A 25,351-nucleotide genomic window follows, 5' to 3' on the forward strand; every position below is an offset into this window, starting at 1 on the left:
AGACTGGGAAGTTCCCTGGGGGAAAAGGAGTTTTCTGTGGGCTTAGAAACATGCTGATGTATCCCACCCAGCCTGGAACTTATTTTTCATGAATGTCGTTGGCTCGTGGTGAGAGCTGAGACTCTTCGGAGAAAATGAGGTGCTTTGTAAAGAGGGTTAGCTATCCAGAGACACCAACTCACACAGCAGGACCATGGGTGAAAAAAAAAATAAATGCTTGGACTGGCTTGCTTTCATGGTGCCTGTATCTGGATTAACTCCAAGCATCATGAGAAAGAGAGTCCTCTGAGAAGAAAAAAATTCCCACAGGTCATCAGCTCTTACTTTCTCCATGCTTAATCCAGCTGCAATTTGTAATTTTAGCCCTGTTGTATTTTCAGAAATAGGAAACATTTCTCTCTCTCTCTCTCATATTATTTTTAATGTATTTCAGAAAATACTTTGGAGAGAAGATTGGACTTTATTTTGCCTGGCTGGGAGTTTATACACAAATGCTTATTCCAGCTTCAGTTGTAGGGATCATTGTTTTCCTGTATGGCTGTGCTACCGTGGATGAGAATATCCCAAGGTAAAGCAAACAGATTCCATGATCGGAGGCAGCAAGAAGCACAAAGCAAAGTGTTGCCTTGCTCTTGAGGTGTGTTGTCACTAACAGCTAGGCTAAGCACAGCTGAGCACTGGCTCCCAGATTCCAGGGCTTGCCCTGTGCCATCCGCAGCCTGACAGCCCAGGCCGTGTCTGCTGGCTATCGCTCCCCCAGCACTGTCTGCTGCTTCTTGCTGGGCTTCAATGTGCTCCCACCACTCTCCCTCCTCTCACCCCACATGCATGGATCAGGGAGCCTGCAGTCCCACTGACTTCTGCTTCCTGGGCCAAGTGTGGGCAGCAGAACTCCAGCACGTTTTGAAGGGGTTAGCATTTACTGTTGAGATGACTTCTGCAATTTGCACTGATGGCCTAAAAATAATTCTTGGCCACTTGCTCAGGTGTTGGGATTTTTCCCTAACTCAGATCATTATGTTCAAAGAAGCCAGCAAAATGCTGCTAATGACAGGGTTTAGTGCTTCCCATCACAAAATGCTGAGCAGGGCATTGTGTGGCATCAAAGATGAATCAGGAACAGACGTGCTGAAAAGAAGCTCCTGACTTCAGATGAACAGAATCTTGATCCCCTATTATTTGTTAATATTTCAGTAAGTTTTGTCTCAGAATGTTTTTGAAGCCCTGTGATTTTGCATTATTTGCCCTGCATGCATCATCAGCTGTGGAAGGAAATTACATAGTCTGTGCAACAACCATGAGCCCTGAGTTACAAAGCAGATAATGGATACTGGAAAACAGATACTTGTTTGTCACTGAGATTGCTTTGTACTGCTTCCAAAAGTTGAGGAGAGTCAAAGGGAGGCTCTCTGCTGCTATTTCACAGATGGAGGGAATAGAAAATAAATTGGTTGAAGTCCAGTCCTGGAGCTCAGCACTTGCCTTGTACCTTATCTATTGCTGTAGTTAGGATTTCCAAACAAGAATGGTTTTAAACTTTTATTTAGTTGTTTTTTTTTTTTTTTTTTTTTTTTACTGTAAGATCCTATAACAAAAAGCATAGAGCCTTCTGTCTCTCAAAATCCTATCTGATATCCCTTGCAAACAGAAGTAGGGCTGGGGGTGGAGGGAGACAGCAGCCCAGCATGGGGACTTCAGCTCCTACAGTGGTGCAGGTTGTGCGCAGAGCTGCTTGCTGGGGCAGGATCTAGGCAGCACTGTGAGGGTCTGATGGTCCTCCAGCCCAGAAACTGATGCTGCACAGAGGAGAAAGGATCATCAGAGCACGGGAGATGGAGCTCTACTGATCATATTTCTTCCTTATCTCATTGCTTCTTTGCAGCATGGAAATGTGTGACGAGAGAAACAACATCACCATGTGCCCCTTGTGTGACAGGACATGCAGCTACTGGAAGATGAGCTCTGCTTGTGCCACTGCTCGTGCAAGTCACCTGTTTGATAACCCTGCCACTGTCTTCTTCTCAGTCTTCATGGCTCTCTGGGGTAAGAAGATCCATGCCTTCACGTGAAGGTTTTTAATTATTTAAAATACAACAGGAAGAAAGAGAAGAGATAAAGCAGGTTGTTTATACTCAGGCAGTTAATTATAACTTTCCCATTAAACTGTCACCCCAAAATTTATATTCTGGACCAAAGGCTAAAATGCAAGAAGTTGTTCAAGATGCATACCAAATGAAATTGTTAAGCATCTGTCATAAAACTGCTGCATGGCATGTCAGAATTTCATTAACAGGATTGCTCCGCTTGCCAGAAACCAAAATCTAAATCCATTTGCAGAGCCAGCTTTCACTTTAGAACATTACAGAAGGAATGTATTGATGTATTCTGGGGTTGAGGAGGGGGCTCCACAGGGAAGTGTAATGGCCTTTAGTGTCTCAGGACAAACCAAGATTGATTCTTGAGTGTGCTCCCAGATGCAATTAAGTTTATCAGCAAGCAGGCTTCATGCCTGTAGACCATGAAGCTGTGGCTTTGTCAGTGCTTTTTCTGGTGGTGCCTGCCCCTGTGCTTTGAACACACCACTTTGCCCCTCCTGCCATGCCTCGTGACATCTTTGTGAGAGTGTCTTCAGGAATGGTTATCGAGGGCTTTTCTCCTCCTTCTTCATGCAACCCAGCACCAGGCATGGATGCTGGGGGGAGAGTAGCCTCCTGTGGTCCTCCCTGCAGGCCAGGAGGGCCTGGTAAGGTAAATGGAGACTGGTGAGCTCCAAACCCCCTGTTTGTAACTGAGAGCTCTGTACAAAGCTCTGAGGTTTGGCAGCCCCATAGCCACTGTGTCAGCGAGAGCAGTACAGGATGATGCCTGTCCCTCCTACATGCCTTGCTGCAAGCTAGCACATAACCTGCTTTGGGATATGTTTAACCTTAAAAGTGTAGCCCAGGTTTTTATTGGTTCTGGTAAGGAGGGACTCATTTGTTACAAGAGCCTTCACCTGAACTGATTTTGGTACAATTCCATGTAGGTCAGTTTACAGCAGTGCCTTGTTGACCAAGATCTCCATGTGAGATGACATGTGAGATGCAAGTCTAAGAATTCATTATGAAGTACCATATGGAAAAGGGCAAGGATGGTTCTGCAAAGGGTTTGGGGAACTGTGGGGAGCTGGGAGCACTGCAGGTTCAGAGGGAAAGCTGGGAAGTGTGGGGAGGTTGAACTCAACCAGCTTTGCAGCAGAGAGGAGGGATCTCTGCCTTACAGCTCATCTTGCCATGGAGCATATAGGGAGAAATGTGATCTACCCAAAGCAGGATGTGGTGTCAGAGACTTTAAATAGTCTGATTTTTTTTCATGTGGAGAATCAGGTATCAGTTCCAATCTCCCTCAGTCACCACTGCTGTGAACCCCTCATGGCTCTCAGCACACAATGCTCTGCTGTCCAGAACAGCAGCACTGTTTGCCTCCCTTTCCTTGACAAACAGCTGTGGGTCCCTCCACCCACTTTTCACACTCTTGGTCGGAGTAAGGCAGATTGGCAGAAGCCAGTAGCTGTGCTTTCCACAGAATCAGGCTCAACAGCTGAGGCAGCTTTGGAGTGGACGTGAGATTCCTCAAGTACTTTGGGGTCACCACGAAATTGTGCTGTGGTTCAGTAGCATATAAAATAAATGTTTTGAAAAGCTCCTGTTGAGTTGGGGAAAACAGAACTTTTCCCACACCATTTTGAATTTCTGTTGCTGTGCATGTAATTGCTAAAGGATTTGTCAAAGCAATGGTTTACAGAATGAAAGGAGCTTTGGTTTTGAAGGAAAAGCACAAACACAAACTGTCTGTCTCCAAATGCAGGCACATACATAGCTTCCATTGTGAGCACCTCTGTGTGTGAGGACAACTTTTGTTAGCTTCATGTACAGCTGAAGAATTGAGGCAGACCCCAAGTAACCTGCTCAGGTGACCCAAGGTATCCTTAGCACAGCAAGAAAATTAGCCCAAGTTCAGGGGGATTGCTGTGAGCAAACATCTGGCCAAGCTTGCTTTGTGTGGTGCTGGTATCACAACACCCTGGAGAACTCCACTGACACAAGTGTCAGAACAGTTCCAGCAGGGAGCTGGACCCCAGTCAAAAGATCATCATGAAATGTGGCCCCTGGCCCAGTGCTGTTTGGTGTTAAATGGCATTAAAAATGTCAGAGAAGCCAGATAAGATCATCTGGGCAGTAAGCTCTGGGAATGGCTAAGCTCCACTTATGCTTGTGGGCCCAGGTGAAAGAAATATGAAGACACAGGTGCCCTTGGCAAGGCAGAGGTGGGTGCATCACTACCTGGCATGGTACTGAGGGCTTTTAAGAGGAGCTGGCTGTGTTTCAGACACAAGCTTTTCATTTTGCATTGCTGTGAGCCAGCCCACAGAAGGATTTCTAGTAGCAGTGTCCATGTTCCCTGTTTCTCCCTGCGCTCGGAAGCTGTGGCCCCTGGCATGAGAACTGCTGGCAATGGGGAGAGGGGAGGCAATTGCACGACTATGACACAGCCCCTCCAGTGATCCAGCTGTGGCCATCCTGACTTACAGGAAGCCTGTGGCTTCTAAAGGGCTCTGTTGTAAGTTTTGCACAAGAGAGTTTTGCTTGGAAGGTGAATGAATGTCCTGACCCTCGCCTGGTTCCAGTCATGAGGGTGTCCTTTCCTCTCCATTCAGCTTTCTTACCCTCTCCCTGCCTCCAGTTCTTCTGGATGTGAATGTTTCTGAGCACATCTGTTAATATTCACTGCAGGAAGCTCCCCTGGGAATACCATTTCTTGGTAGCCTTGTCTCTTTCATAATCACTTATTTATTGTACAGCAGTGGTGTATTCCCAGCAGCTAAATATGTCCTCTGAGAACTTGCTCAATCTCAGAGGCAGATAGACTGATATAGACTGGGGTTGTTCCTTGGGACTCAAGGACTGCTTTAATGAGGCTTCTTTTCTGTCATTCTTCTCCATCAAAAAAAAGAATTAAAAACACTAAAAACCCTTAAGTGCTTCCTCTTGAGCAGCTTGCCCACCTGCAGCTTTCACACTGACATCATTGACATTTGGGTTTGGGTGTCAGGGCCAGAGTTCGCCATCCTGTTAGGACCACTAGATGGATGTGATCATCTCAATACAGACAGGCTTTATCTGGCTATCCTGGGGGGAACAATGAGCCCATCAACACAGGGCTAGCTCTTGGATTAATGGAATGGTTAGGGTTGAAGGGACCTTGAGGATCATCTATTTCCAATCATCTATTTCCAACCCCTTACACTCTGGGTGTAGCAAAAGCCCTTTTTTTCAGGTGGCCTAGGCACAGTGTTTGGCTCCCAACACATCAGTATTTCCTAGACAGACATTACTGTTGAATAAGAGACACAAAACTGAAGTCAGCCTGGCCTGGCATAAGATACATTGCACCTTCTGGAGATGAGAGCTTGCAGACCTAGAGCAGATGCAGCAGGGCATGGCCACTGTGCCTCCTAAGCCAAGTCCTATGGACTGATGTGGTTGGGTTTTGGTAGAAAGCCCCAATAATTGTAACCCTTTGTTTCAGCTGCCACCTTTATGGAGCACTGGAAGAGAAAACAGATGCGTCTCAACTACAGGTGGGACCTGACTGGGTTTGAAGAGGAGGAGGTTTGTCCCTTCAGTTCTGACTCTTTGACTTCCACCCGCGTGCTGCCGATAGCTGCTTGCCCCAAGCCCTTAGACACTGCCTCTTGGGAAACTGCTCCTGGGGCAATTCCATCACTTAGAAGAAGGGGAAAAATCTATACCTGAACTCTGTGGGGCTTTAATAGCAAGGGTATGACTAATGAGACTTGCTGCCATGGCAACGTGGTTGTATAGCCACAAAGTCTGAGTTTTTTTGTCAGTGTGCAGTCAGGTCACACCTAGCAGCGAGGGCATGGAATGTACAGCTCAGCCCATGCTGCTGGGCTGATGTCAGCCTGCTAACAGCTCAGGATCTCATTCCTCTCCTGCTGCTGTAAATCAGCAAGGGATGTATGGAAGTTGATAAAGGTACTGGGGAAAAAGGACAGAAAAACTCCTGTTAACTTTAACAATGCGGGATCAAGCCCTGCCTTGGAAAATGCCTTAGAAAATATCTGCCAGACATGTGGGCTTGGGGCATTGGGAGGGACACAGTGGAGGGGTGGTGGTTTGGGGTTTTTTTTATTTGCTAAAATAAAAAAAAATAAAATCCCTAGCCAGGTTTATACTAAATGTGCTAAATAGTGTGTAGGGGGAAAGGGCTGAATCTGTATGAAAAAGGCTGTAAAAGTCAATGAAGTTTTAGAAGGAAAGGAGAGGACATCATCAGCTAGCTGGGATCACCTCACCTTTGTGGGTTTAATTTTGCTGCTTTATTAAAAAAAAAAAAAAAAGGGAAACACCTTCATAGCCCTCCTGGCAGCAGTCAGAGATGGCAGAGGTGTGTGGATCCCTTCCATCTTCCCATCACATGTGTTGAGCCATGCTGTGAAACCCCTGCTGTGGGATCCGAGCTGGGAGCCGTGGCTAGGACTGCTTTGCTTGCTGCCCAGCTGGCTGTTAGTTACTGTTGTTGTTGTTGTTATTAAAAGAAGCCTGACTGCCCTTGCCCTATCACTAGATGTTCTAAATAGATACCCAACAAATACTGCTCACGTGAAACTAAAGCCTCAGCCCAGCCCTGGCTTGGGCACCGTGAGGCCTGATGAGCCTGGCACAATTATTGTTCCCCTCACCCCAATGTCTTTCTGCTTGAATTATCTGCTAATATCTTTATCTGCTCCATAATATATTTGAGCACACGGTGCCAGCAGCCCTATGCTGTGTGCTTTGCTAGATCATACCTGTCTCACTGGGAGAGAATACAGGGATTTATATCCTGGATACTGGACTGCTGTGTTATTTTTGGTAAGTGGTGAGCACACATGAAAGGGGCAAGGATTAGCTGTATCTTTCCAACCTCTGTCCTCTTCATGTTAGACTTCAGAGCTCTTACAGCTAAAACAGCAGCTGTTAATGAAGTAGATTTTAGTCTTTGTTCTGGGTACTCAGTGCTAGATCGTGCAAAAAATGCAAGCCCCTCCTGTTTCTGATTTGGGTGAAGCTCAAGCTAGTCTCATGCTGAAGAATCAGGGTTTCAAGGGATAGCCTAAAAGTCTCTCACCTTCTGGTGCTGTCAGGCACACCCAGTTCAGACAACACTCACAGTAATGTTAGTAAATGCTGTAGAACAGGAGGAGAGTGATTTCCTCTGGTAGTGTCTAGCCACCCCCTGGGCCTGTCTTTGTGTAATGTAATTTAAAAATATAAATCCACAACTGTTCAGTAACCAAATTTTTGTTGTTGTTTTTTTTTCCCTTGTTTTTCGTGTTGGTTTTTTTATTTTTCTGATTCCCTGAAGGAGGCAGTCAAGGTTTGGAAATTTTTTTTAATTGCTCCTCCATTTTTATTGCCTGTCTGCTGATGAATGCCATCTTTTGATCTCCACCTCTTCTTTTTCAAACATCAGATTTTCTTTAGATCTCCCACTGGTTGCTTTGCCTTTACACGCTCCCCCTCGCCACTCGTGCAGACCTCTTTTCCACTCCATCCTGTTCCCATCTGATGCCTCATTGTCAATTCTGAATCTTTTGTGAATGCATCATTATTGTGAATTCTGAAGTCATGAATCCTTCTGAATCTTTTGGCTGTCCCTTACTTCTGAGCATTCCCTGCTCCCTCTCCTTCAGTGCATATGGGTAATCTGTGGATGCTGTCCAAGACAGGGTCAAGGGAAAACCCTAAATGACAGTTTTCTGGGATCCCAAAGCCATTTGCATACTGACAGCAGATAACTCTTGCCCTCATGGGCTAAGGATCAATGAGATTACAGTTAATGACTTGCAAAATCTAATTTTTATCAAAAAGGCAATTAAAATGCAAGCCTGATGCCCCTTGGTATGGCCTCTCCTGTAGAATTCCATCTGTAGGTTGTACTCTGTACTCACATGTAGTAAATTCAATCTACATAGCACTGCATGTGGGTGTCTGATAGTGACTCCAGATCATTCAGCACTTGCTGCTGTAGAACTGGGAACAGTTTGGGATTGAACATGTTCTTGTTAATTGCAGTCAGCTGTGAACTGACACCAATGACACCAAGTGAAGCAGAATGCAGTTAGAAAGCTTGGAAAAGGGTCGGGAAATTGACCTGCAAAAGCTTCACATGCAGCTGATACTGAAAAAGAAATAATTTTGCTTATTAACTCTGGTTTATTTCACAGGACCATCCAAGAGCAGAATATGAAGCTAAAGTTTTAAAAAAATCCCTGAGGAAAGAGCACAAACATAAAGAGGTATGGTACAAACACCGGGCTGGCTTGCAAAAGACTCTGAAAAGGGAGGTTGTTACAGCAGGCACTGACCCAAGGCTAAGAAATGAGTAAAAAGTAGTCACTGCACATTGGGCTTGGATTCCAGATGTCCTTGCTCCTAGCACACATGGGATACTCAGTCTGTGCTAGTGCATCAACACATGTCTTTGGTGATCAGATACAGGACAGTGGCTTTGGGAAGCTGGTTGAGCTTGCTTGAAGGGCTGTTTCTGTGAGGTTAGCAAAACAAGTTTGAGAAAACTGTGACAAAACCTCTCCTTCTCTGCCAGCAGAAGCACCTAAAGCCTGGTAGAAGTTCTCTGTTTTGGGGGAGCTTGGTTTGTAAATGAAAGCATTCCTGCAGAGTACTAACATCAGTTTCCTTGCTGAATCCCAGCTCTGAGACTTTCTGCCTTCTGAAAGCTCAGCTCCCCTCTGGTTCCACTGAGGTAGTGCTCACTTCTGCTTTTAACTTGCTCTTTGCATCCGGTGACAAAGGTGCTGCTGGGCATCCCCGGGGCACATGCAGCTTGCCAAGGGCTGGGCAGCTGCCCTGCCCCCCCTTCCCTGTTATTGTCTGGCAGCAGCAGCCTTGAGCTGGCAAAGTTTCTCTTCTCCCCCACATCCTGGTTTCCACCTGCCCAGAGGTTATTCCCCCTTTAACTGTGAGAATTCAGTTTTTTGTAAGAGTGATTTTAAGCAGAGAAGTAGAAGCTCCACCATAAACAAACCCTCCCAGCAGAAATTCCTCTTGTGTACCCATTCCCAGTGGCACAGCAGTGTGGAGCCATGCCCTCAACTGGGATTTTATGAAAATCCTGTGGAAATACAACTGCAATAAGCATGTTCACAGGGAATAAGCTTTGAGAGGCAGCATACAGAGGCTGGGCTGCTCTTGATGTGTCTGCTTTTGTCATGTGGTTATCCTTGAGTACCACTGGGGCTCTCTTGAAAGATGCTACAGAGCTGCAGGTGATGTGGGCCCACTAATCTACAGGATGTCCTGTGTAAGTGGTTCAGCATCATGTGCAATCCCTCACTTGTAGCACTGCTCTAAAACTCCATGCAGAAGGGGAAGAATTTCACAGAATCGCAGAAATGGTCAGGTTGTAAGAGACCCTCAGGATCACCAAGTCCAATCATTAACTCTGTTCTACAAGGGTCACCCCTAAACCATAGCCCCAAGCACCACATCCAGACTACCTTGAAACACATCCAGGGGTGGCAACTCCACCACCTCCCTGGGCAGCACATTCCAAGGCCTGACCACTCTTGCTGGGAAAAAATGTTTCCTAATGTCCAGTTTAAACCTACTCAGTGGCAGCTTGAGGCCATTCCCTCTTGTTCTGTCACTAATTACCTGTGAGAAGAGACCAGCACCAGCCTCTCTACAACCTTCTTTCAAGCAGCTGACCTCAGCCTCCTCTTTTTCAAACTAACCACCCCCAGCTCTTTCATTTCCTCTTCCTAAGAGGTCTCCATTTGGGCCCCTGTCCTCCTCCAGGCTGGGTAAACAATGCTGGAACACAAACTTTGTTGTATTCCACTAACACCTGCAGTTGGCTGTATTTCTGTGCTCATTAGGAGTTCAGATCCTCATTGTGGCAGCCTGCAGGGTAATCAGTCAGGTAGTCACAGCATCACTATGGTTGGAAGAGGCCTTTAAGATCATCAAGGTCAACCAATGGTGGTCTCCAAATATGAGAGTATGAAAGCTGAGCAATTAAGAGAGGAATTTATTTTCTTTTTTTCCCAACCAGACTATTTATAACATTTTGGGCTGTGCTCAATGTGGATGTTACTAATTTGGGACACGTGAGAAAAGGAGGGTTTTTTTTTCTCTGAAAGATTCAGTAATTATCTTTCCTTGGGATCTAGAGTGTTAAAGTTCAAATTCAGCAGTTGTAACACAAGGTGGAATTCTTAAAGTAAAAAATACCTAAAGTTGCAGCAGAAAGTGCTCATGTTTTTTCAAGGGAAGTCCACTTGGAGGGGAAAAATAAACAAGGAAGAAAGAGGAAGAGAGAGAGAACAAGAAAGGAAAGAAAGGAAGAGAGAGAGAACAACAAAAATCTTTTTGGACATCCTTTCTATGTCATAAAGTAAAAAGAAGAGCAGAATCCTAAACGAAAAAGGGAGTTTCCTTTGCAGGATCACTTGATCTACCCCAGGATATGGAGCAAGAGTTTGTCTTTTGTTGTTGTTCTGTGGTATTAACCTAAAGCTGAAACAAAAAGCCTTAAGCGAATTGAGAGAGCACTCAGTGGTGGCTACATTGCTGCTGTGCTGAGTCAGGAGGAAGACAAGAGCCGACTGTAGCCAAGCTTTGTAATGCTCTCTTGCCCCATCCTGTTTTTGTTTCCCTTGGCTGCCACCAGAAGCACCGGTATTTCCCAGAAGAGACAGCAAACAAATGGAGACAAAGAGTTAAGACAGTCATGGCTGGGGTGAAATTGGTTCTTTTTATTCAAACTTATGAAGAAACTCAAATTATGAGTAATTATGGAAGACACAAATCAGTTTGGTTTTGGCTGTTGAACCTTTGTTTAATATCCACCTTCGGTTCTGGGTTTCTTCCCCCTCCTCGCCTTGTGTCTTGGGCACTCTTTGGGACACTGGGAATGGCACTGCACGGCTAATCTTAGCTTCACCAGCCTGGGCTGACCTTGTGTTTTGCTGTGTGTGGAAACTGTTGCATGCAGTTCCCCGAGCCAAGGTGCATGTCACAGAAGCAGAGTCTGAGTGACCTTTTCCTGTCGGCTGCAGCGCTGCGTCAGCCCCTGCTGTGCTCCTGCCTTGTTCATGTGCTGCTGTTGAGAGACAATTCCCAGCATCAGAGTTTGTGAGTGACTCTAGATGAGCAACACTGCTCCAAATGAGAGGTTCATACCCAGCCCCATGAGTGTCTGGGTGTATCATAGAATTACAGCATTGTTTGGCTTGGTGAAAGCCCTCTAAGATCACCGAGTTAAACAGTCAACACAAGCCCACCATGGCCACTAAACCCTGTCCCCAGGTGCCATGGCCACACATTTCTGGAACACCTCTAGGGATGGGGACTCCAACACCACCCTGGGCAGCCTGTTCCAATCCCTGACCCTCTTGCAAGAAAGAAGTTTTTCCTTGTCTCCAACCTAAACCTCCCCTGGGGCAATTTCAGGTAATTTCCTCTCATTCTATCACTTCACCCTAGGGAGAAGAGACCAACCCCCACCTCTCTACAACCTCCTTTCAGGGAGCTGTAGAGACCACTGAGGTCTCTGCAACTACTAAGTTACAACCAATAACTGTAGTAACTTGACAGGATAACTTACTGTGGGTTATCCTCTGAAGAGTTATTCCACTTGCACGTCTTGGAGTGGTCCATTGAATGCCACATGGATAGCCAGGTAGTTAAAAATCCCTTAGTAAGGGAACCACATACTAAAAATCACTTACTAAAGAAATTTGAAGTCTTCTCACACACCAAAACAAGATCTTCCCTGTCAGCTGTGTGCTCATCTTGGAGTCACTCAGTAGCATATCTAATCTCTGTTGCAGTGGAACCAGTTGTGCAACCTGAAAGCTGCAAGTGTTAACTGGGGAGGGAGAGGGGGAGAAGGGGAATTTTTCTTGGCAAAGCAAGAGAAAATATTTAAGAGTAAGAGAGCTCTTAGCTCATGGTTTGTGACAGCCTATTTGCATGTTTCCTTCTGAAAGTATACAGAAAGCTCTGGTTTATTGATACTTGCAGTGCAGTTTGAACCTAGCTATGCAGCAAACAATTTGCCTGGCTGGAACTGTGGCTGTAAACACCATGGCTTTGCATCTCCTAACTCTTGGGTGTTTGCTAGCTTCCCACCCCCATCTCTGTTTTTGTCACACATGCAAAATCATAAGCTGAATCTTGATTAAATGTTCCCTTTTTTCTCTCCAAATTTTAGACAGATAAAGAAAAGCTGACGTGGAAGGACCGATTTCCAGCCTATTTAACCAATTTTGTTGGCATTATCTTCATGGTAAGCATAGAATCATAGAGGAGTTTGGGTTGGAAGGGACCTCCAAAGGTCATCCAGTCCAACCCCCCTGTAGTCAGCAAGGTCATGCTCTACTAGATCAGGTTGCTTAGAGCCTTGTCCAGCCTCACCTTGAAGATCTCCAGGGATGGGGCCTGAGCTACCTTCATGGGCAACCTGTTGCAGTGTTGCAGCACCCTCATGGTATAGAACTTGTTCCTCACATCAAATCCAAATCTGCTCTTTTCTCATTTCAAACCATTGCCCCCTGTCCTGTCCCTGCAGGCCTTTGCAAACAGTCCCTCTGCAGCCTTCCTGTAGCCCCTTTCAGGTGCTGAAAGCTGCTTTAAGGTCTGCCTGCAGCCTGCTCCACTCCAGACTGAACAATCCCAGCTCCCTCAGCCTGTCCTCATAGCAGAGGTGCTCCAGTCCCCTGACCATTTTCGTGGCCCTCTCTAGATCCACTCCATCAGGTCCATGTCCTTCCTATGTTGAGGGACCCATAGCTGGATACAGTACCCCAGGTGAAGTCTCACCAGGGCAGAGCAGAATCAGAGGGACAGAATCCCCTTTCTCAACCTGCTGGCCACCTGGCAACACCTGGGATTTATGTCACTGACTACACTGTACAGGACAGAAGTGATGGAAATGGTAGTGACACTATGCCAGACCTTCTCAGCTTGATGTGGTTCCCAGTGGCTTTTCCCAAGAGAGAAAACTCAGGTATTTTATTCTGTTATAACCTAAAATCTGTTCAGGAGACTTTGCTGTCTCTTTCCAGTAAAGAAATAATTAAACAGGGTAGGGGGAAAATGGAAATTGCCACTGCCATTGATGGGACAAAACTTAGCAAGAACAGAGAGGCCTCTCAGAAAGTCATCAGGAAGTAGGGGACAGCCTTGTTTTGATACCAGACTTCTTTGAAAGAAATGATGTGGCCAGCTGCAATCCTGCTTGCAAGGATTTTTCCTACATCAGTCCATTTGGGGTTCTTCCATGTGGCAGGAGAATTGCAAACAGAGCACTTAAATGAAGAGGAAGGTGCAGAACTGATGAGAAAAGCCTTTCTCCACTTGCTGATGAAGCAGCAGTGTTTGAAGCAGCTTTTGAAGGAAATAATAATTCAAGACAAGGAACAGGGTGGCAGCTGGAGAGAAGAGCTTTAGCCCTTTCCAAAGGTAGCAGGTGCCAGACTCAGGGCATTTGTGTTTGGGGGATAGGGATTCTGGTTTGGGGCTTTTCATTTTATATTTGTGTTTTCAGAGAATGGAAATACAATAAAATCTGATATGCTTAGCTGGGAAATCAATAACGTATGAGGGCTGTGTTTGAAAGTTAAGCCATGAAAAATTCAGGCAGATTTTGTGCACTTCTCAGTGTCAGGAAGTGTGTTGTTCCAATCAGCTTTAATTTCAGTTTGGGATCACAGAATGGTTTATGTTGGGAGGGACCTTTCAAAGTCATGCAGTCCAACCCCCTGCAGTCAGCAGGGAGAGCTGCAACTAGAACAGGTTGCTCAGAGCCCCAAACAACCTGACCTGCAATGATTCCAGGGTTGGGACATCTCCCACCTCTCTGGACAACCTGAGCCAGGCTCTCACCACCCTCACTGTCACTTTTCTTCCTTCTCTCCAGTCTGAATCTCCCTTTTTCAGTTCAAGCCATCAGCCCTTGTCCTGTCACAGTAAAGCCTGCTGTAACCAAACACTGTCCCTGTCTGTATGGCAGCATAGTGAGCCTGAGCAGGGGCTCTGAAGGCTGTGTGCAGCCTCAAGCTCAGCTACTCCTCTCTGCTTCAGCCCTGCCTTCCTTTTCAGCAAGGCAGACACCGTGTGTGCTGTTGCTGCTGGGGCTGGAAGGAAGCCCACTGATGCTTTTAATACAAGAGAATAGTTTAGGTGCCTTTTAAAATAAGGGGGAAAAGCCTTTTCCATGGGCTTGTGGCATCATTGCATCAATGTGATCCTGGAATCGCTAGGCACAGAGGATCTGCTCTCACAGCTTCCTGGGAGCCTTCACACAGAATTGGGTGGATTGAGGCTGTGGCCCAGAATTCCCACTGTGAAGGTCACTGCCAAGTGCCAAGCAAAGTGCTGAGAGTTACCTCTCCATTAAGAGGCTGTGCTGCTCTTCCTTGCAGGTGGGGCTGACGTTTGCTATAGTGTTTGGAGTCATCATCTACAGGATCTCGACGGCAGCGGCGCTGGCCATCAGCTCGACGCCCTCAGGCCGCTCCAGCGTCAGGGTCACCGTCACAGCCACCGCCGTCATCATCAACCTGGTCGTCATCATCATCCTGGATGAAGTCTATGGCTGCATTGCAAGGTGGCTAACTCAGATTGGTAGGTTGGAATCCTCAGCTGACCTTTACCTGAGGAGCCCCAAGTGACTGGCTTCAGTCACAGAATCACAGAATGTGAGGGGTGGTTGGAAGGGACCTCCAGAGGTCATCATCCAGTCCAACCCAGCTGGTGAGCAAATCCAAGCGAAATTCTAACCAGCAACTTGCAAACACCAAAGCCCACAGGAATGTGGTTTCCTTTTGGAAGATTTTGTTTAATCACTCGGTTAGGTAGGAGCAATGAGGAGACGGCAGAAGATCCAATTCCTAATCTTGAGCTGCACTCTCCCCTATCACATGAGCACTATTTGCATTTTCTGCCATTTTTGTTTGGTGTAAGACAAATAAAATGCAAGTCTGAGCATAGAAGAACATGGGGGGGATGGAGGAGGAGAGGGAGGAATGAAAGTATTTAATCATTTCCAAAAAGCATCAGTGACAAAAAGTCCAGAAACCCTTTCAGATAGGTTCACAGAATCACAGAAATGTTCAGGTTGGAACAGAGCCTCAGGATCACCAAGCCCAACCCAGAACCCTACTCTACAAGGCTCACCCCTAAACCATATCCCCAAGCACCACATCCAAACTACATTTAAACACATCCAGAGTTGGAGACTCTACCACCTGCCTGGACAGCACATTCCAACGCTGGGAAAGAATTCTTCCTAAGGTCCAGTCTAAACCTGCCTAGTGGCAGCTTGAGGCCATTCCTTCTTGTTCTATCACTAATTACCTGGGAGAAGAGACCAGCACCTTTCAGGTAGTTGTAGAGAGCAATGAGGTCTCCCCTCAGCCTTCTCTTTTCCAAACTAACCATCCCCAGCTCCTTGAGTTGCTCTTCATCAGATTTATTCTCCAGGCCCTTCACAGCTTCCTTGCCCTCCTCTGCCCTGGCTCCAGCACCTCCACATCTCTCTTGTATTGAGGTGCCCAAAACTGGACACAATCCTCAAGGTCCAGAAACCCTTTCAGATAGGTTCTTGCAGATGATTGTTCTGGAAGTCAGCCAGACATGGAACGACCTTGGGCTTGCTGTTGTAACACATCTGAGGGGTGAGCTCCTCAGCAGCTCCACTGCTGGCCTCAACAAGGCCCTTTTGCTTTTACAACTGCCGTAAAATAAATACTAACCTCTTGGTTCAAAAGCTGGCTGACGTTTCCCAAAGGCCACTTGTGCCAGGTAGGACAATCCTCTAACGTGTTGTCCCTGTGGCACTGCCTGCAGAGGTGCCCAAGACTGACAAGAGCTTCGAGGAGCGGCTGATCTTTAAGGCATTCCTGCTGAAGTTCGTCAATGCCTACACCCCCATCTTCTACGTCGCCTTCTTCAAAGGCCGGTGAGTGAGGCAGGAGCTGCTCAGGCTCCCAGCTTGCTGCTTACCAGGCAGCTGCAGCTGAGCTAAGACCACAACTGGACAGTAAAGTAAATCTGGTTTAAAACCTCCTTGTACTGACCCAAAACCTCAGCAGCCTCCTGGGATAGGGACCTGGAATTCTGCTCTCTCAGCTGAGTTGTAAAGTCATAACTTTGGGGGCATAGGGACCTGGAATTTTGCTGTCTCAGCTGTGTTATAAAGCCATAACTTTGGGGGCATAGGGACCTGGAATTCTGCTGTCTCAGCTGAGTTTTAAAGCCATAACATTGTCCATCAAGATGCACTCCCCCAGCAGGCTGCTTACTGTTGCCTTTTTATCACTGCTAAGCTGCTGTCCTTGTGAGGAACACCTTTCTCCTTGCAACCAGTGTGGAAGCTTAAGGCTCAAAGTAAATATCTGTGTGGCACCTTCTAGTTGATGTAAGAAAAGGAGAGTTACCTTAGAGCACTTCTGCCCTGATGTGTCTGTGCTGCTGTAGGACGCAGGCCTTGCAGTTTGACTGAGTTCCTGCCTCAGTCAGCAGGACTTGCTCTTTAAAACAAAACCACTTTTGTAGGAATAGATCATGGAATTACCAAGGTGGAAGGGCCTCAAGGATCATCTGGTCAAACCTTTCAACCAATATTAGGTGATCAAACTTGAAGGCATAGAGTTTGACATAAATAGCTTTTGGAACGAAATAGTATAAAACCCATGGAAAGATTTTAATTGTAACCATTGTGCCCTAGATTTGTTGGACGTCCAGGAGACTATGTCTACATTTTCCATTCCTTCCGAATGGAAGAGGTAAATGCATTTGCACCCTTTCTGTGATCACAGGATGGTGGGGTTGGAAGGGACCTCCAGAGATCATCCATCCAGTCCAACCCCCCCTGCCAGAGCAGGGTCATCCCAGGGCAGGTCACACAGGAACACATCCAGGTAGCTTTCAAAGTCTCCAAAGAAGACTCCACAACCTCTCTGGGCAGCCTGCTCCAGGCCTCCAGCACCCTCACACTAAAGAATTTTCTCCTCACATTGAGGCAGAACGTCTTGGATTCCAGTTTGTGTCCATTCCCCCTTGTCCTGTCACAGGGCATGACTGAAAAGAGTCTGGCCCCTTCCTCTTGACACCCACCCTTAATGTATTTGTAACCATTGATCAGATCCCTCTCAGCCTTTTCTTCTCCAGGCTGAACAGCCCCAAGTCCCTCAGCCTGTCCTCATAGAAGAGATGTTCTAGTCCTTTAATCATCCTTGTAGCCCCCTGTTGGACTCTCTCCAGTAGTTCCCTGTTTCTCTTGAACTGGGGAGCCCAGAACTCATCCCATTACTCCAGATGTGGTTTCACTAGGGTAGAGCAGGGGGCCAGAAGAACCTCCTTCAGCCTGCTGGCCCCACTCTTCTGGATGCACATTGGGTGGCAGCACCATCAGCTGCTGCCCCAGGGATGCTGCAGATGTTCTGATTGATGTTTCCTCTCTCCACCTTAGTGTGCTCCAGGTGGTTGCCTAATGGAGCTGTGCATCCAGCTCAGTATCATCATGTTGGGCAAGCAGCTGATTCAGAACAACCTGTTTGAGATTGGCATCCCGTGAGTAGCAGCTTTTGTGTCTGTGCTTCTCTGTAAGCTCTTTGCAGCACTCTGTGTGTCAGAACCTGGCTGTGCTGAGCTCGGGGACTTCCAGCAACTTGGGGCTCCTGCACAGTTTTGATGAAAAATAAGCATGGAGCTTACTGTGTCAGTTGATGTGAAGCAGCAGTGGCACTGGCCTCAGGGAATTGCCTCCCTTTGCCCCAGGAAAATGAAGAAATTCATACGCTACCTGAAGCTGAAACGCCGCCACTCCCTGGACCACGAAGAGCACGTGAAGAGGAAACAGCGCTACGAGGTGGACTACAACCTGGAGCCCTTTGCTGGACTGACCCCTGAGTACATGGAAATGAGTGAGTCAGCTGGCAGGCAGGCATCTGAAACCAGAACCCTCCTGGCTAACTGGGGGCTGTGACCCACGGACAGTGGGCACAAGGCAGGACTCCCTGAGTGAAGTGTGCGGTGTCAGGCTGGGACACCTCCACATCTCTCTTGTATTGAGGTGCCCAAAACTGGACACAATACTTGAGGTGTGGCCTCACCAGAGCTGAGGTCAAGGGGACAATCACCTCCCTGCTCCTGCTGGACACAGCATTGCTGATACACTGCATAGTCCACCAGACTGGTGCTGTTTCCTGAAGTCTGGACCAGTATTCTGAGAGCCAGGTGTGCCTGTTGACCAGGCTGTTCCTGTTGACCAGGCTGTACCTGACAGAGCACAGATAGGTAATTTTTTTTTTTTTAAGGAATGTATTGTTGATTCCATTTTAAGGAATGTATGTTGAGTGAGTGATATGGAAATCCAGCTCTGCCTTGCTGTGGCTCTACAACTACACTTCTTTTCCTACTTTCAGTCTTGGACAGGCTGAGAACTGTTCAACATATTCAGCAAATGCAGTACCAACCATTCCTGAAGGGTCTGTCTTAAAACAGCAACTTTATGTAGCATGTTATGGACTTGACTAGGCAAAACTAACAGTAAAGGATAATGAAGTATGATAATAGCCCCAAATGGCATGGCTGGTAAATGCAGAGATGAATGAGAATATCTGATGACCTTGAGGTTCAGAGTAGTTGAAACAGACTGAAATGTAATGGTACAGACTACAAGGTCATGCTGTTGGCTCCTAAAAATAAGAAAAACTGCAGTTAGTGAGATCAGCAGTTGGAAGGAGAAAAAGATGGGGCTTTAATAGTGCCAGGCTGGATATGCCATCGATGTGGTGTCCTCATCACCCAAAAGCACCTTCCCAGATTGTAGGAAGCAAGTTATTCCCAACAGAGGTAAAGAATGAGTCACATCCTTTTCAAAGCATGTAAGTTTCTGTTCTTCAGAGCAAGCTTCCTGGGGGATTAGAGAGGGCTAAAGTCCTGCTGGGTGGAGCATGGCAAGTTTATGTGGAGCGAGCATGTTTGCTGCTGGCATCCCAGCTCCTCAGATCGCTCCTGTGCCAGCCTTGCCCATGGCAAAATCATTCCAGGAGCTTCCCCTTGCTTCTAGTTCCTTTGCCTTGCCTTGTGCAAGAGGGACAAACAGCCCTTCAGTGCAGGGCAGCAGTCAGGCAGTGCCTGCCACAGCAGACGTGGCGTAGCACTGAGTTGGGGGCATGCACCTTGAGGTGAGGGCATGCACTTGGTAAGCACTGGCCACAGCCACTGCAAGGGTTGCCTTTGTCTCCCACAGTTATCCAGTTTGGGTTTGTGACTCTGTTCGTCGCATCCTTCCCCCTGGCTCCTCTCTTTGCTTTGTTGAACAACATCATTGAGATCCGTCTGGACGCAAAGAAGTTTGTCACTGAGCTGAGGAGGCCGGTGGCAGTCAGAGCAAAGGACATAGGTAAGTGCAGGCTGCTGCTCTTCTCCCTCTTTGCTTGCTCCTGCATTGATGGCAGGATGTTGTTGTGCTGAGCTAGTTTCATTAACAGGAAGCTCTTTACCGGAACACTCCAAAAATTAGGCTGTGGTTTAAGTGTGAGCTTTAACTCAGCAAGGCTTTGCCTTTAAATAGAAAGGGCAGAGCTGTGAGCTCCCACGGATCTTTGATCCAGTAAACAAGATCACCTCCCAGACCAAAGTGATCGATACCACGGCCAAATATTCTGCAGGGTTCTGCACATCAGCAGCTCTCCTGCCAATGCACTTTTCTTGCAGAAGCAAAAATTTCTCCATTTGTTAACTCTGGATCAGGCTGGAGAGATGCACTTGGGAAGGGGAGGAGGGTCTGTGGGTAAATGCATCCCTTCGTGCCCACTCAGTGCGAAAGGGCAGGCTTGAGAGCTGCAGCACTGCTGGCTGGAACTGGGACCAGTGGCTGTCTGGGGGCAGCAGAGCAGCCCTCCCCTCACAGCTGTGGCTGTGTGCAGCAAGGAAGCTCTTTCTCCAAACACTGCTGACTTAAGGCTAGAAGGGTCAGGCAAAGAATTTTTTGTATTAGAGAGCCAATCAGCAAGAGCAGCGGAGTTTATGCTCCGTTACCAAAGCTGCTGTTCCCTCTGGTGTTGTGCAAGCAGAGCTTTTCCTTGAGCTCATCCTTGTGCCCTAGGATCATCCCAGAGTTGAAGAACATACCATGATTTGTTGTGCTACCATGGCACCGCTTTGGGGGTGCTTTGTGGCTGGCTCATTTGATGCTGCATGCTCAAGTTGCTGGTGGAGATGTTAGGAGAGGTGTTGTTGGGCTTAGGCTGTGGCAGGGTTTGTAGCAGGGTGTTTGGCTGGTTGGGGGGGGTTGGGCCTTTGGGGGGGTTGGGGTTTTATTGGTGATTTTTTTTTTGGTGGGGTTGTTTGGGGTTTTTTTGAGAGGGTGTTAATTGCAATTTACTCCAAGTCAGTCCCACTCTTGTGGATGAAAGAACCTCAAAGATGGCCACAGACAAACCAGACAAGTTTTTAGGTGGGGTTTGAATGAAATTTCTTGATCCTTTTCTACCTATGCCAGCATTCCTCTGTCTCACGCTTGCCTTCCTCTTCCTCAAAGAAGATTTAGCTTTAAAACTCAAAAAAAGAACAGGCACTAAAACATCTTTAGAAAACAAACTTGGGAGTCCCTTTCCTTAAGGGTCATTAATTTAATCTCTTATCATCTGTTCTTTTTTTTGTTTGTTTAAAAGATAACTCTACTTGAGCAGTCACAAATGCTCCCAACACTGTGAGCTGAAAAAGTCATTTCTCTGATTGTAATGAGTGGCACAGCACTTTGTTTGTCTCCTTCTCTAGGAATCTGGTATAATATCCTCAGAGGAATTGGGAAACTTGCTGTCATCATAAATGTAAGTAACTGGCCATGAGTATGATCTTTACTCAGCAGGCTGGCTTTTCCATTCTGTTATGTTAGCTTTTTTTCAGTATAATCCCTTAAAATCAAGTGAAAGGCTGTGATATAGGCACCTTCTGAAATACCAGTCAGACACAGTCTCTTCTCAGGCTGTGGGACCAGCAGCAGTAATGAAGCAGCAGTGGCAGCTTGTTTCCAGAATGGTTTCATCAAACAGCTTTTGCCTTTCAATCAAACAAGTCCACGGCTGCCTACTTTTGCTCTTCTGCAATACTATCACTAAGATGATGCATCTTTTAGTTAGGGTCCAGTGGACAGCTGGGTGTGAATTAGTTCAGCTCAAAGCACAGTGAAAATTGTGAAATTGAACAAATCTGACCTCAAGCTGTGTTGCTGCCACTCAGACAGCTCTGAAGATCCAGCAGAACCTTTCTGTTCACTTCAGCAGTGAACAACCCAGCCCTTAGAAAATTTTAGCACACCTTAATATATTTGTTTATGTACTTAACTAATGCTCTGTGTGAATGGACATCCCCAGTGGTCATCTTCATTGCACCCCACCTGGGGAAAGATGAAACCCCAGCTGAATGACAAGCCCCAGAGGTGCCTGCAAGGAAACAAAAGCAGGGGCTGTATAGTTTTCTCACCATTATCCAGACTGGAAATCCCTTTGTTTTGCCCACAGGTGTTTGCTGTGCTATGGCCACACCATTCCTTGGGTTATTTGGTACTCTGCCTTCATTTGTCTTTAGCATTTCTCCTCTTTCCCTCTGGAAATAATTTCTCTATTTTTCTCTCTCCCCCTGTGTAATCTCCCCATCATTCCCCAGTGTTATTCTCCCCTCTTTGATCTATGTGCCCCTCTTTATCATGAAATAAGTAAAACATTCTGTACTGTGTTTGTTCCACATGCACATGAAATTTATGCCAGGGAGAATGTTTCATAACAATGATAAATGAATGAAGTATGAAGAACTCAGCCCAACTGGCTGTCCTCAGTTTGTATAGGACATTTTTAGCAAACCTTTTAAAATAATCAAATAAAACACAACTTTTGTGGCCATAAAAATAAAACTTGGCTCGATCTGCTCATCCTTTTATCTTGATGGAGCTAAAAGCCACATACAATTAACAGCCTCTTGCAATGCAATGCTAATTTAAAGAGTCAGTTCCCTGTCAGCTGTTTGTAGAACAGAAAAATGCTTGGGAATCCATCAGCTGGACCTCAGACAATGCAGCAGGGACAAGCTGTGACTGGGGCACAGGGGAACAGCACCATGTTTTGCTCCCCTCTGATGCTGGGGGGCATGGCCACTTTCTTCTCTGGGGAGCTCCAGTTGTTACCCACCTAGAAATGTCTGCGGGTGTGGAACTACTCCATCTAACACCCTGCAGCTCAGAAGAGCAAGCACGAAGTGTGACCTTGTTGCAGCAGTGGGCACTCCACTTCTAGCGCTCTGTGGGCTGCAGTCTGTGCCCCCCCAGAGCAGTCCCTGAGCTGTGAGAGTTGTTTGGGCAGGATGTACTGGAGGTGATAATGAATTCAGCACTGCCTGAATACTGTGCTCACTTTGTACTCTTATGGCTTAGGCATTTGTGATCTCATTCACATCTGACTTCATTCCACGCCTCGTGTACCTGTACATGTACAGTGAGAATGGCACCATGCATGGCTTCGTCAACCATACGCTATCCTCTTTTAATGTCAGCGATTTCCAAGCAGGAACAGCTCCAAACGACCCCCTGGATCTTGGCTACGAGGTTCAGATATGCAGGTACTCTCTTGAACAATAACTCATTTGGAATGGGACAAGTCTGGACGTTCCTTGGGGTTGGACTCGATGATTTCTTTGGGTCCCTCCCGACCCCTGACATCCTGTGATTCCTGGGGAGGCCCCTGGTGTTTTCACCTGTTTAGCACCTTGGTGGCCTTCTCCATCAGGTGAATCTGTCATGGTGGCTCAGTCTGTCAGCCAAGATGTTCAAGGCAGTGGCTGACAGCCTGAGCAGCCACAACACCTGACCATGAAGTAGCTGCTTATTTTGGGAACCTGAGGTTAGTGTTGTGGAATTCACTCTTGGTCTGTGCAAAGATTTGTATTATTATGCATTCCCTTTTTCAGAAGAGGAGATAGAATCATAGGTTTGAGCTGAAAGGCACCTTTAAAGGTCGCCTAGTCCAACCCCCTGCAGTCAACAGGGACATCTTCAACTAGAGCAGGTTGCTCAGAGCCCCAAACAACCTGACCTGCTAATGAGAAAAATCACTCTGAGAAGAAAGAACAAATGACCAAGTTTTCCTCTGTATCAGCTTTGCTTGCTTTTACTTTCTCCTGGTTTCCTTCTGGTGATCTCTGGGCACAGGATAAATAAGGCTGGCCAAGATGATTATAGCACAGAACTTACAGAAGAGTGGCAGGGGCATGCTCCAATACAAATGCCAAGTTTATTTGCTTTCCAGTGCCAGGCTCTTCTCATCCCATCACTTCCTCTGTATTCCAGGGATCTTTAAATCATTTGACAATATGGAGCCCTAATTCTTTCAAAACACTGCCAAGGTGTAGTGGTTTTAAATTGGATGTATTTTTCTCAGCCCTGTTTCTAACAAGTTATGGTTGACTTGCTCACAGATCTTCTGTAAGCCATAGCTAAGGCAAAAGCCTCACCTGCTCTGTATGGCAAAATGCAGCTGCAGGCTCTTGATAATCATGAACAAGGAGACCACCACTCAGCATAACAGTCTGGGGACCTGCTATTGGCATTTCTACATTCAGAATTAGTCTGAAAAATTCCTGGGGTTTTGTTTGTCAGGCTTAATGGAGTTTGAGTTGGGAGCTGTGTAGGTTACTCTGTCTTTATGCAGCATGAATACTGTTTGTGCTAATCAAATCAGAGGATGTTCAGATGGAAGATCTTTAATTCTGGGTAGAACTGGCAGGCTGTGGGAGGCCTTCAGCTGTCTTCTTTCTGAGAGGTTAATGCACTGAGAGTGAACCTGTGGATGGTTTGGTTTTCTGTTCATGAACTCCTGCTGCTGCAGTGTGAGTGATGTTGCTGATCTACTGAGTCTTGTTTTGCAGGTACAAAGATTATCGAGAACCCCCCTGGTCTGAGAACAAGTATGACATCTCCAAGGATTTCTGGGCTGTCCTAGCAGCAAGATTAGCATTTGTGATCGTTTTCCAGGTGGGTCATGCTGCAGAGACAGAAAAAGAGCTTCCTTCAGCTCTGTAAGGCAGGCCACCTTTGGATGGCTGTTATCAGGCCAAAGGAAGTCTCTTCTTTCTCAGCTGTTCCATGGAAAAGCAAAGCAATTCACCCATTCTCTTTCATCCTCATCCTCCCACCCTACCCACCCAAGCTCAGGTATATCCTCAGTAGAAAACTTCATCCACAGGGATACCCTGAACTGGTTTGATGTAGAAGCAACTTAATGACCTTACTGAGCAGCAAAGCACAAAGCTGATACTGCTTAGATTTCACCAATGTCTCCAGCTGGACATCAACAAACTCGCTCAGGCAGCATCAGTTTCATCCAAACTCATTCCCAGACTGAACCAGGAAATGAAATGTCCAAAATTCCCCTGGTTTGAGTTTATCTTGCATCTGAACAAGGGAAAAATCTTGTCATTCTCCACTAAGTGCCATTTCCCAGTCCCAGCAGTGATGCTGTTGTGGCACAAATGGTTGAAGTCTGTCTTATCTAAACAACTTATCCTTATCTAAATGACTTGTTTCAAAATTTTTCTCTGGTTTTGTTTCGTTTTACAAAGCAGGTGTTCTCCCTCTCTCATATGTGAATTGAGGTGTTCCCATCAGAAATGTCATTGCAACTGATTTTACCAGCTCTCATCATTCTACCTCTTGCTATTTGCTTCTGCCTCTCTGCTGCAAGCTGGCAAATGTAAAGCCATTTATCCATGGCAGTGTTTCCTTTTAATTGCTGTGTGGCTGTGGCAGTACTTGGACATAAATCATTTTTTCTCTTCTTCTAGCATGAACAAGAACTCGAGATAAGTTTGGCTCAGTATCAGGCTCGTGACAGTTGAGCCCAACTCAAATATTGTCCTTTCTTCATCCTTCTGAAGTACACCAAAACTGGCCCCTTCCCCTGCAGTTGTCCTTTCTGTTTGACCTTGCTGACATTTTCTCACAATTTCCTTTTCAGAACTTGGTCATGTTTATGAGTGACTTTGTGGACTGGATTATCCCAGACATTCCCAAGGACATTAGTCAGCAGATTCATAAAGAGAAAGTTCTCATGGTAGAGGTCTTCATGAGAGAAGAGCAAGGGAAGCTGCAAATGCTAGAAACGTGGAAAGACAAGGAGAAGAAAAAAGGTGAAAACTGTAACAACCACAGCCCCAGGCTCACCAGAAGCCGCAGTGGGAGCTTGTCCTCCTGCCACTCCTATCCCCTGGAGGTGTAG

The 25,351-nt window shown here is 46.5% G+C and overlaps 1 protein-coding gene across 7 annotated transcripts in view; it reads left to right on the forward strand.

Moving 5' to 3' along the window:
- ANO1 (anoctamin 1) overlaps nt 1–25,351 on the forward strand; it is an 82,127-nt gene extending 56,776 nt beyond the window's left edge. For 3 of the 7 annotated variants that reach the window (XM_054390302.1, XM_054390306.1, XM_054390308.1), the window contains 16 exons: nt 434–568; nt 1,883–2,043; nt 5,569–5,651; nt 7,411–7,422; nt 8,273–8,344; nt 12,286–12,360; nt 14,498–14,699; nt 15,924–16,035; nt 16,804–16,861; nt 17,548–17,648; nt 17,856–18,001; nt 19,333–19,485; nt 20,865–20,917; nt 22,513–22,697; nt 24,003–24,108; nt 25,091–25,351. In XM_054390302.1, the coding sequence (XP_054246277.1) occupies nt 434–568; nt 1,883–2,043; nt 5,569–5,651; nt 7,411–7,422; nt 8,273–8,344; nt 12,286–12,360; nt 14,498–14,699; nt 15,924–16,035; nt 16,804–16,861; nt 17,548–17,648; nt 17,856–18,001; nt 19,333–19,485; nt 20,865–20,917; nt 22,513–22,697; nt 24,003–24,108; nt 25,091–25,351 (1,915 nt within the window). Of the gene's footprint in view, nt 1–433; nt 569–1,882; nt 2,044–5,568; nt 5,652–7,410; nt 7,423–8,272; nt 8,345–10,740; nt 10,819–12,285; nt 12,361–14,497; nt 14,700–15,923; nt 16,036–16,803; nt 16,862–17,547; nt 17,649–17,855; nt 18,002–19,332; nt 19,486–20,864; nt 20,918–22,512; nt 22,698–24,002; nt 24,109–25,090 lie in introns of all 7 variants that reach the window. The other 4 variants (XM_054390303.1, XM_054390304.1, XM_054390305.1 and 1 more) reach the window with 3 other exon arrangements.

This window comes from Indicator indicator, chromosome 21, assembly GCF_027791375.1.
Source record: "Indicator indicator isolate 239-I01 chromosome 21, UM_Iind_1.1, whole genome shotgun sequence".
NCBI lineage: Eukaryota > Metazoa > Chordata > Aves > Piciformes > Indicatoridae > Indicator > Indicator indicator.